General features: G+C 42.1%; 1 protein-coding gene across 1 annotated transcript in view; it reads right to left on the bottom strand.

Annotated features, from left to right (window-relative positions):
• ITGA3 (integrin subunit alpha 3) overlaps window positions 1-12,785 on the bottom strand; it is a 124,396-nt gene that overhangs the window by 63,045 nt on the left and 48,566 nt on the right. The window contains exons 9-14 of the mRNA XM_069751445.1: window positions 11,028-11,158; window positions 9,778-9,864; window positions 8,750-8,817; window positions 7,905-8,041; window positions 3,446-3,592; window positions 1,660-1,757 (exon numbers count right to left, since the gene is read on the bottom strand). Coding sequence (XP_069607546.1) covers window positions 1,660-1,757; window positions 3,446-3,592; window positions 7,905-8,041; window positions 8,750-8,817; window positions 9,778-9,864; window positions 11,028-11,158 — 668 coding nt within the window. The remainder of the gene's footprint in view (window positions 1-1,659; window positions 1,758-3,445; window positions 3,593-7,904; window positions 8,042-8,749; window positions 8,818-9,777; window positions 9,865-11,027; window positions 11,159-12,785) is intronic.

Raw genomic sequence — 12,785 nt, 5'->3', positions numbered from 1 at the left:
TATATGGAGTAATAGGAGGAGATGTAGGGAGGTTATATGGAGTAATAGGAGGAGATATAGGGAGGTTATATGGAGTAATAGGAGGAGATATAGGGAGGTTATATGGAGTAATAGGAGTAGATATAGGGATGTTATATGGAGTAATAGGGGGAGATATAGGGGAGGTTATATGGAGTAATAGGAGATATATGGAGGTTATATGGAGTAATAGGGGGAGATATAGGGAGGTTATATGGAGTAATAGGAGGAGATATAGGGAGGTTATATGGAGTAATAGGAGGAGATATAGGGAGGTTATATGGAGTAATAGGAGGAGATGTAGGGAGGTTATATGGAGTAATAGGAGGAGATATAGGGAGGTTATATGGAGTAATAGGAGGAGATATCGGGAGGTAATATGGAGTAATAGGAGGAGATATAGGGAGATTATATGGAGTAATAGGAGGAGATATAGGGAGATTATATGGAGTAATAGGAGGAGATATAGGGAGGTTATATGGAGTAATAGGAGGAGATATAGGGAGGTTATATGGAGTAATAGGAGGAGATATAGGGAGGTTATATGGAGTAATAGGGGGAGATATAGGGAGGTTATATGGAGTAATAGGAGGAGATATAGGGAGGTTATATGGAGTAATAGGAGGAGATATAGGGAGGTTATATGGAGTAATAGGAGGAGATATAGGGAGTTTATATGGAGTAATAGGACGAGATATAGGGAGGTTATATGGAGTAATAGGAGGAGATATAGGGAGGTTATATGGAGTAATAGGAGTAGATATAGGGAGGTTATATGGAGTAATAGGAGGAGATATAGGGAGGTTATATGGAGTAATAGGAGGAGATATAGGGAGGTTATATGGAGTAATAGGAGTATATAGGGAGGTTATATGGAGTAATAGTAGGAGATATAGGGAGGTTATTTGGAGTAATAGGAGGAGATATAGGGGGTTATATGGAGTAATAGGAGGTGATATTGGGAGGTTATATGGAGTAATAGGAGTAGATATAGGGAGGTTATATGGAGTAATAGGAGGAGATATAGGGAGGTTATATGGAGTAATAGGAGTAGATATAGGGAGGTTATATGGAGTAATAGGAGGAGATATAGGGGAGGTTATATGGAGTAATAGGAGTAGATATAGGGAGGTTATATGGAGTAATAGGAGGAGATATAGGGAGGTTATATGGAGTAATAGGAGGAGATATAGGGAGGTTATATGGAGTAATAGGAGGAGATATAGGGGAGGTTATATGGAGTAATAGGAGTAGATATAGGGAGGTTATATGGAGTAATAGGAGGAGATATAGGGAGGTTATATGGAGTAATAGGAGGAGATATAGGGAGGTTATATGGAGTAATAGGAGTATATAGGGAGGTTATATGGAGTAATAGTAGGAGATATAGGGAGGTTATTTGGAGTAATAGGAGGAGATATAGGGGGTTATATGGAGTAATAGGAGGTGATATTGGGAGGTTATATGGAGTAATAGGAGTAGATATAGGGCGGTTATATGGAGTAATAGGAGGAGATATAGGGAGGTTATATGGAGTAATAGGAGGAGATATAGGGAGGTTATATATGGAGTAATAGAGACTTAATAAGACATCCTGTATAGAATCTCATTGGATGAGGAGCAGACAGACATTGCTCGGACCTTGGCAGTGGCTCGGAGTTTTCCCCCAGGTACTCATACTGCATCTGCAAGTTGCTCCTACACACATTGTCTAATCCACACTCTTTCTGAAAGTGAATCTGGAAAACAATAGCACAATCTTCTTTTATTATACAGCACCTGATATGACAGAGCGTTTGGATTTGTTTGTATTGTGTCAATGGCAGAATGGATATTCCTCGTATATTACCATCCAGTCACACGGGGACTGCACTGAGTGGGTTCACAATCTGTGTTTGCCCCATCAATCCTACAGTGTATATTGAGACCTTTTCCAGACATATACTGTAATTTTGCCATTCACCAGTGGGGTCTTTCAGCCTCCATCCTGTAGTTAAGCATCTGCTCATCGCCTTTTTTACAATTCTTTACAGTGGATCCCTAGGATGGACGGCTGCCTGGGCATTAATCCTGACTGTGCCCGCTGTTGAACGCATTCCTCCCATATGTGGGTACAAATGCATTGTGTATCTAGCCTGATACCGATGTCACATGACTGGACTGACAGGACTTGGAGATAACTTGGTTTCTATTATATAAAGGGGTTAGTCCTGGTTGTCCCCTAACTTCCGCTTCGAGAGGTGACTAGGGCAGGTGATGTCACGGTTACTGATATCTGCCGAGACACGAGATCGATTAGGTATTATCTGGATAAAATCTCACTGTGGAAGTGAGCAAAGGAGGACCAGTTACATTTTAACCAGTTTAACCAGTTACATTTTGTACTTGATAGCTCTCTCTCCCCATGGGGGGCAGTCTAATTAAAGTTCCTGCAATGTTAGCATTCCTATTAAGTGCTATCACCGCCACAAAAAGGGCTTAGAGCGAAACGCGCGTAGAGGACCCTGGCATCACACTCCAGCTCTACCTACTATGCTTCTATATATATCCTTTGGTCTAGTGTGTTCTATAATCATGCCTTGATTGGAGGCTTGTCTCCATATAGGAAAATAACTGTTTGTGTTACTGAGTGTCACTCCATTTCATTACTTACATATCTATACACGTCGGTGTATGATTTTTGATCAACTAAGTGTCACTCTACCACACTATATCAGTGTGTTCCTATAGATTATGCTATATTGTGGCTTTTTTTCTGGATTAATCTACTTTACTTAAACCAAGGATTGTATACTTATATTTTGATACTTTACCTTTGCTGGTTGTTGATGCCAAGTATTGGCTAACTATTTATGTAATTTTTAAAAGATTTTCAATAAAATGTATTTTATACCTCTTTAGATGCTGTGATTTTTCTATATGAGAGTTGATATAATGGAGTTTATATCCAGGACAAGAATAAAGGGTTAGAGTGTTTTACTAATTCTACTATATACAATAGTTATATTTTGATACTCATACAAGTTGCTGATCTATGCTTACACACAAAACAGGTATTTTGTCAAAACTACAAGAAGTGGCCCAGTAAGTGATACATCCCTGAAATCATGCTTTCTTGCTCGACATTTTGCTACTCTCAGATTATATAGCAAAAACCTGCTGACGATTCTCTTTAAGAATAGAATGCTGGAAGGACAATTTACTGCAATGTGCAGAATATGGCACAGTCAGCTGTAGATTTACTAAGTAGCAGCCAGTAAAGGAGAAATGTAGTATCACATGCTGCCATTACAATAAGTGCCCATTAATAAATACATCAATTGCTCGAGTCCATTACAGCTAAAGACATTGTTTCTTAGCTGCTCTCGGCTCATAGAGAGGGGGCCTTGCATTACAGGACTTTCCCATACATAGTCAATCCCATTACCTCCAGCATGTCCTCCGTGCTCTGATCTTGGTTAAGGATAGGGAAGTTCATCATATTAACTATCCTCCTGGTATTTTTCTGCTCACGTTCCAGAATATTATATTTAAGTGAAACGTGGATTGGATGGAGCTTATCTCGGATAGTTTCCTGGTGTGAAAATAAATGAATTAAAGTAAGATACAGAATTGGGCAGTGGCAAACTGAATGAAATATAGGATGTGAAATTATAAGTAATTCTGAATAAACAGGTTCTAAAAACATACATGGCCAATGGCGTACCCAGGCAATTTAGCTTACTACTCAGAGGTCCCTGGTGAAAGCCCTGGCACTAAGGCCTCTTTCACACTTCCGTCGGAATGTGAACGTCAAAATGCGTCGTTCTGTGAAAAAAAACGCATCTTGCAAAGTTGCCCGCAGGATGCGTTTTTTTCACATAGACTTGTATTACCGACGCATCGCGACGTATGGACACACGTTCCATACGTCGTGCACTGGATGCATCGGTATTTGGCCTGTCGTTACGAAAAAACGTTCAATGTAACGTTTTTTCGTCTGTTGAAACCACCATTTCCGACCGCGCATGCGCGGCCGGAACTCCACCTCCTCCTCCCCGCAACTCACAATGGGCAGAGGATGCGTCTGAAAACTGCATCCGCTGCCCACGTTGTGCGTCCGTCGGTACGTGGGGCTGACGGTTTGCGACGGCCCCGTACCGATGGAAATGTGAAAGAATACTATCCTGCTTCATTCTGTGTAATCGCATGATGCTTACCTAAAGTCTTCTGGAATGGTGGAGTCTGATCTGCAAGACCAAGAACTAATTGCCAGAACGAGGACTTCTATTTCTGTTTTATGGAGCTTGAGTGTGCATGCCTGAGCTCCATTCATTCTTTATGAATCTGCTAGAGCGCCGAGTAGTATGCTATGAATGGAGCATAGTATGCTATGATGACATCATCATTCAGCGCCACGGCTGTGCGAGACAGGAAGCTGCTAGCGATGGTGCGTCTTCAGGATACTGTGAGCAGAGGTGAGGTGAGTGTGTGTGTGTGCACAGAGGTGAATGGTGCTGTGTGTGTGTGCGCGCAGAGAGGTGAATGGTGCTGTGTCTGTGTGTGCATGCAGAGAGGTGAATGGTGCTGTGTCTGTGTGTGTATGCAGAGAGGTGAATGGTGCTGTGTGTGTGTGTATGTGCGCGCAGAGAGGTGAATGGTGCTGTGTCTGTGTGTGTATGCAGAGAGGTGGATGGTGCTGTGTCTGTGTGCATGCAGAGACGTGAATGGCGCTCTGTGTATGTGTGTGTATGCAGAGAGGTGAATGGTGCTGTGTGTGTGTGTGCGTGTATGTAGGGAGGTGAATGGTGCTGTGTGTGTGTATGCAGAGAGACGAATGGTGCTGTGTGTGTGTGTGTCTGCAGAGAGATGAATGGTGCTGTGTGTGTGTGCATGCAGAGAGGTGAATGGTGCTGTATGTGTGTATGCAGAGAAGTAAATGGTGGTGTGTGTATGCAGAGAGGTGAATGGTGCTGTGTGTGTGTGTATGCAGAGAGGTGAATGGTGCTGTGTCTGTGTGGGTGCGCGCTCAGAGAGGTGAATGGTGCTGTGTGTGTGCGTGCTCAGAGAGGTGAATGGTGCTTTGTGTGTGTGTGTGTGTGTGTGTGTGTGTGCACAGAGAGGTGAATGGTGCTGTGTGTGTCTGTGTGTGTGTAGGAGAGGGCAATGATGGGGCATAATACAATGTTTGAATTGACAGAGATGGGAATGATGGTGTGATGGGGCAGAAGGCAATGATTGGGTTGACGGAGAGGGCAATGATGGGGCAGAAGGTAATGATTGGGTTGACGGAGAGGGCAATGATATGGGTGGTGAGGGAGGAGGAAATGATGGAGGTGGTGAATGGGCAATAATGGGGGTGGTGGGGAGGAGGAAATGATGGATGTGGTGTAATGGGCAATGATGGGGGTGGTGGGGGAAAGACAATGATGGTGGTGCGGGAAAGGGCAATGATGGGGATGGTAGGGGAGGAGGCAATGATGGAGGTGGTGGAATGGGTAATGATGGGGGTGGTAGGGAGGAGGAAATGATGGAGGTCATGGAATGGGTATTGATGGGGGTGCTGCGGGAGAAGACAAAGATGATGGCGGTGGAAAGGACAAAGATGGAGTGGTGGGGGAGGAGGAAATGATGGAGGAGGTGGAATGGGTATGATGGGGTGGTGGGGGAGAAGGCAATGATGGGGTGGTGGGAAAGAAGACAATGATGATGGCGGTGGAAAGGACAATGATGGGGATAGTGGGGGAGGAGGAAATGATGCAGGTGGTGGAATGGGTAATTATGGGGTGGTGGGGAAGAAGGCAATGATGGTGGCAGTGGAAAGGACAATGATGGGGGTGGTGGGGGAGGAGGAAATGATGGAGGTGGTGAATGGGTAATGATGGGGTGGTGGGGGAGAAGGCAATGATGGTGGCAGTGGAATGGACAATGATGGGGGGGGGTGGAGAGGAGGCAATGATGGAGTTGGTGGAATGGGCAATAATGGGGTGGTGGGGAGGAGGCAATAATGGAGGTGGTGAAGAGGGCAATCATGGGGGTGGGGGAGAGGGCAATAATGGGATGCGGGGGGAGGAGGACAATGAGGGGTGTGGGGGACTGGGATGGGAGGAAAGGGGATTTATAATGGATTTACGAACAGGGGGGGTGGAGGAAGACGTTATCAATTATTATGTCTAATATATATATATATATATATATATATATATAAATATATATATATATATATATATATATATACATACAAACATATATATATATATATACATATATATATATACAGTACAGACTAAAAGTTTGGACACACCTTCTCATTTAAAGATTTTTCTGTTCTGGGGGGACTTCAATATGTACTGTTGTGTTTTTGTAAAGCTTGTTATCTTTTCTCAAGAGGTGATGTTATTAGATGGTTGTATTGGATAATGGGCAAGAGATTGGGGGGAGGGAGAGGGGGGTTGGTTTGGGGGTAAGGGTGTCGTTTAGTAAAATGAAAATGTATTATCAGGTTATGTATCTAACGTATGGTATTTGTCTGGAGATTGTATCGGACTGTGTTATTGGCGTTTCATATGCTTAAATAAAAAAGTACATGATTAAAAAAAAGATTTTTCTGTATTTTCATGACTATGAAAATTGTACATTCACACTGAAGGCATCAAAACTATGATTTAACACGTGGAATTATATACTTAACAAAAAAAGTGTGAAACAACTGAAATTATGTTTTATATTCTAGGTTCTTCAAAGTAGCCACCTTTTGCTTTGATGACTGCTTTGCACACTCTTGGCATTCTCTTGATGAGCTTCAAGAGGTAGTCATCAGGAATGGTTTTCACTTCACAGGTGTGCCCTGTCAGGTTTAATAAGTGGGATTTCTTGCCTTATAAATGGGGTTGGGACCATCAGTTGTGCTGTGCAGAAGTCTGGTGGATACACAGCTGATAGTCCTACTGAATAGACTGTTAGAATTTGCATTATGGCAAGAAAAAAGCAGCTAAGTAAAGAAAAACGAGTGGCCATCATTACTTTAAGAAATGAAGGTCAGTCAGTCCGAAAAACTGGGAAAACTTTGAAAGTGTCCCCAAGTGCAGTGGCAAAAACCATCAAAGTCATGAAAACACAGAAAAATCTTTAAATGATAATATATTCTTTGTGGTAGCTCCCATGTGGTTTCCACAGAGTAGCTTCTGGTCAATGGAGGGAGAAGAGGTTGAAATGGTCTTAAAACTTGGTCAGTACCAGAGAGGTGAGTTGGGAAAAAGTCCAGGGGAAACGTGAGGTAAAAAAGGATTACAAACGTGGATCAAATCCAAAAAAGGAATCCTAGGATTTATTTAGCAGAGTAACAGATTCAAGGGCCAGAATACAGAAAGTCAATCCAATATAGGAGCGCAGTAAACAATACATTAACTGGCAATGGACCGAGAATTTCATTAGGATGTTGTGTGCCCCACTGGTACACTGATTGACTCCATCAATTACGGTAGCCAGATTGAAGAGCATACGTTAAAAAACAGAACCGAGTAAATGACCGGGTGAAGCACACAACACTTACTAACAGCGAAAACAGTCTCTTTAATAGGAAAACACTAAGGTGAATTAGGTGGACAGCAAGCAGACTCCACATAGTGGTAGGAGAGAGTTCTCTTCTGGTGGTGACACAATCAGCGCCTCCACTGTCAACGACACCGATGGGAACAAAGCAGCACCTGACAGTGGAAGGGAACGATGATGGAGCTGGGACAGGTGAGCATATTAAAAATATTCAGTAATGGTGAAAAGTTACTTTCCAGACCTTTTACGCAGCACATCCATCACATCAAAGCATTATGACACAAGCACATCGAATACATGTATGGCTATACCTTGTGCCAAGGCTAAGAGACTAAAACTATATTTCAGTTCCTCACCAACAACAGAAGCTGTAGGGTTTGGCATTTGGTGTCCGGCATTGAGAAAAATCCTTTGTAGACAGCTCCAGAAGCCCCTAAGAATTTCACTCGAGTAGGACGTTTATCAAAGTCAGCTTCCACTGTGTACTGGAGGGCTTCAGGGGTAGAAAATACATAACTGTTATCATCTTAAAGTTATTACTACTTATTTACATAAATTCCCTGTTTGGATCTGGTAAAAATTACTAGAAGAAGCTAAGGAGCTTACTGCATACTGGTTATCCATAAAAAATAACATAGTATGAAGTAAATGGCTGGGCTCCCTCTAGTGGAGTCTGCAGACAGCTAGAATTTTCTCATTAAAAGGGGTTGTCCACTGCTCGGACAACTCCATCTCAATCACAATGTTTCCCTCTTAAAAAATAATAATATAATAATAATAACAGCTATATAGTCATCTCCGGTGTGGGCGCAGCTCCAGCAGTGTAAGTTCCGGCACTCCCAAGGCTCACCTGACATAGTTATGTTACATGATCCCTGCAGCCAATCAGCATCTGCTTCACTCTCCGCTCTTTAGGACAAATCAAACATCCGGAGGAAGTCAGAGCTGTGGCTGCTCTCTTATTTCCTCTAATGTCTGATTTATCTGAAGGAGAGGACAGTGAAGTGCTGACTGGCCGCAGGGATTGAGTGACATAATAGTGTCATACAAGCCCTGGGAGAGAAGGCCCTGACACCATTATTATTAAGGGGAAAACACAGTGATTGAGAAGGGGCTGTCAGAAAAGTGGATGACCCCTTTAATGGGAGTCTGTCACCACCAAAAAGCAAATTAAACCACAAAATATATGCAAAATACTCACTAATATTATTTGTGTAACTGGCATTGCCGGTACTCAGCGTGTACGAGAAGCAGAGATTAATATCGATGCTGTAAGACAGGAGTGAAGGAAGGTTGTCAGTACAGAACTGGGCGCTAATACATACTTAGTACAGAATATATTCAAGTTGTCAATTTCTGTTGTAAGGTTTCACAGAAGATTTCACCCTTCTCCAATGCAAAGGCTGAATCCTGACATATGCGTGCAGTGCTTCCACAACAAGGTCTGTACCATCTGATTTTGCCACTGGGGAAATTTTGCATCACAAATTTCCTCTGTGAATGTATCTAAATACTTCTCACTACTGGCTGCTATGTGGACCACACATGGGCAGCAGAAATCTCTCGTCTATCCTAGAAAAATATTTAGAATTGAGAGTCCTCAGTGGTTGATACCTTAATGGCTAACTGAAAAGATGGTAACAAATAGCAAGCTTTCGAGACTACTCAGGTCTCTTCATCAGGCACAGGCTAAAGCAAATTCTGAAAAATCACATATTTATGCACAACACAGCACATAAATAATGTCATAGATAAGAGAGGTGATGTGAAGCAGAATTACCGATATGGGAGAGTGACAAACAGTTGGTCCATAAATATTGGGAAAGTTCATAGATAAGGAGTGTGAATGTTTTATTGTCCTCTGATTGGGGTCTGGTTCTGTGTTGTGATGCCCCCACAAGGTCTGAGATGCAAATTCCTTAATTGATGTAAAAATACATAAATCCATGTGACACATTCATTCCTGCACTGAGAGTGTCAAAAGTCATCATGTGTTGTACTCCCAGACTCTAATATCCAGAATCCATCGTCCATCCTAATAATGTACTGGCAGGCATCACTGCTGGTAAATATAACAGTCTGGCTTAAAAATAGTATTAAGTCTGCACAGGTTACTAACTTGTCCATCTGCATGAGATGCTTCCATTCACTGACTGCAACAAAGATTGGAACACAAACATTGCAGAACTTTTCATTAAATAGTAGATTACTGCTCAAGATGACGCTCACCAGGGAGAATAAGAAGTACATTTACTGGCATCAACAAGTAGTGGGGTCGCAGAGAATGTCTTTGAAATATTGATAACGGGCCGAGACCTACGACAAAATCAAGAGAGATGAGGTCAAAGATATAATATGATAATATACAGTCTGTCACTCTCTGACATTATCCAAGCAAGAAAGCCTAAAACCAGCACTATGGCCTCCTGTATCATAGTCAGATTCTGCTGTATCATACAGTATCACTAGTCTGCTGTATCATAGCCCTAATCTGCAATATAGTAGCCATAATCTGCTATATCATAGCCATATTCTTCTGTATGATACTTCTAGTCTGCAGTATCACAGCCATATTTTGCTGTACAATTGCCCTAGTCTACTGTTTCATAGGCATATTATGCAGTATTATAGTCGTAGCCTGCTGTTTAATAGCTATAGTCTGCTGTTTAATAGCCCTAATCTGCTGTATCTTAGTCATATTCTACTGTATCATAGCCCTTGTCCGCTGTATCATAGCCACATTGTACAGTATAATCGCCCTAGTCTGCCTTATCAGTTATATTCTGCTGTATCATGGTCATAGTCTGCTGTATTATAGCCCTAGTCTCCTGTATCACAGCCAAATTCTACATTATAATCGCCATAGTCTGCCTTATCAGTTATATTCTGCTGTATCATAGCCCTAGTCGTCTGTATCATAGTCATATTCTGCTGCATCATGTCCCTTGTCTGCTGTATCATAGCCATATTCTACCATAAAATAGCTCTAGTCTGCCTTATCAGTCATATTCTGCTGTATCATAGTCATAGTTTGCTGTATTATAGCCCTAGTCTGCTGTATCACAGCCATAGTGTACTGTATTATAACCCTAGTCTGCTGTATCATAGCCATATTCTACTGTATAATCGCCCTTGTCTGCTGTATCATAGCCCAAGTCGTCTGTATAATTGCCCTAGTCTGCCTTATCAGTCATATTCTGCTGTATCATAGTCATAGTTTGCTGTATTATAGCCCTAGTCTGCTGTATCACAGCCATAGTGTACTGTATTATAGCCCTAGTTAGTATTGTATTATAACCCTAGACTGTAGAATTATAACTCTAGATAACTCTACGATGGGCCTGATACATTACATGAAAACCCTCGTATACTATATCATAGCCGTAGTCACTGGTACTATAGATCTGATCTAAGACTAAAACCTCAAACTTCAGCTTAGGTTCCCTGAATCACATAGTGCCAAGAGACAGATGTAGTACCTGAGCAGAGCAATACGATCAGATAAACTGCCAACCAGCAGATCCGGGTAGGAATTTCCATCAACATCCATTCCCCCATTGACTGAATATCCAAACATTTGTATCCCACCAACCTGGGCTCCATCGATTATCTACAAGAACACAAAAGATGTCTTTCTACACAGTTTTTTTCATGTTTAAAGGGGTTTCCATCTCTTGCAAGTGACTTCAAGGCATAATTACTTTTTACATTTTGGCACCTGTTACGTGTCAGGTGCTATCCAGGCAGGGCCACTGACCCGGTCACGCATAGTCACCTCACTTTATGTACCACACCAACAACACCACCACCATAAATGGTCTACCGCGGTCATGTGACGCTGGACAACAAATCGCTACACCAGGAAGTAAAGAGGGACCCCGGCTACAAGGGGCACAGGTGTTTTATTGAGATTATAAAACCTTTTTAAAGAGGGATAAGTCCAGCTTTGTCACTATTTTTTCACACCACATCTAAAATAAAAAGTAAAGATACTAAGCAAATAGCCTTACATAACAAAAAAATCATATTTGTACGTGTGTACAGCATTGATGCAGACCCAGGTGTTTCCATGGTAACAGACTACAAACAAGTCCTGTGTAGTCTGACCTTGCAATTCTACTCCTTTCCACATGTTTCTTGATAATATACCAAATACAGTACAGACCAAAAGTTTGGACACACCTTCTCATTTAAAGATTTTCCTGTATTTTCATGACTATGAAAATTGTACATTCACACTGAAGGCATCAAAACTATGAATTAACACATGTCGAATTATATACTTAACAAAAAAGTGTGAAACAACTGAAACTATGTCTTATATTCTAGGTTCTTCAAAGTAGCCACCTTTTGCTTTGATGACTGCTTTGCACACTCTTGGCATTCTCTTGATGAGCTTCAAGAGGTAGTCACCGGAAATGGTTTTCACTTCACAGGTGTGCCCTGTCAGGTTTAATAAGTGGGATTTCTTGCCTTATAAATGGAGTTGGGACCATCAGTTGTGTTGAGCAGAAGTCTGGTGGATACACAGCTGATAGTCCTACTGAATAGACTGATAGAATTTGTATTATGGCAAGAAAAAAGCAGCTAAGTAAAGAAAAACGAGTGGCCATTATTACTTTAAGAAATGAAGGTCGCTCAGTCCGAAAAATTGGGAAAACTTTGAAAGTGTCCCCAAGTGCAGTTGCAAAAATCCCCAAGTGCTACAAAGAAACTGGCTCACATGAGGACCGCCCCAGGAAAGGAAGACCAAGAGTCACCTCTGCTTCTGAGGATAAGTTTATCCGAGTCACCAGCCTCAGAAATCGCAGGTTAACAGCAGCTCAGGTTAGAGACCAGGTCAATGCCACACATAGTTCTAGCAGCAGACACATCTCTACAACATCTGTTAAGAGGAGACTTTGTGCAGCAGGCCTTCATGGTAAAACAGCTGCTAGGAAATCACTGCTAAGGACAGGCAACAAGCAGAAGAGACGTGTTTGGGCTAAAGAACACAAGGAATGAACATTAGACCAGTGGAAATCTGTGCTTTGATCTGATGAGTCCAAATTTGAGATCTTTGGTTCCAACCACCATGTCTATGTGCAACGCAGAAAAGGTGAATGGATGGACTCTACATGCCTGGTTCCCACCGTGAAGCATGGAGGAGGAGGTGTGATGGTGTGGGGGTGCTTTGCTGGTGACAGTGTTGAGGATCTATTCAAAATTGAAGGTATACTGAACCACCATGGCTACCA

The sequence above is a fragment of the Ranitomeya imitator genome, chromosome 2 (genome assembly GCF_032444005.1).
Source record: "Ranitomeya imitator isolate aRanImi1 chromosome 2, aRanImi1.pri, whole genome shotgun sequence".
In the NCBI taxonomy this organism is placed as follows: Eukaryota; Metazoa; Chordata; class Amphibia; order Anura; family Dendrobatidae; genus Ranitomeya; species Ranitomeya imitator.
Note: the sequence above shows the minus strand (reverse complement) of the source record. Positions and strands in the feature narration are given on the sequence as shown.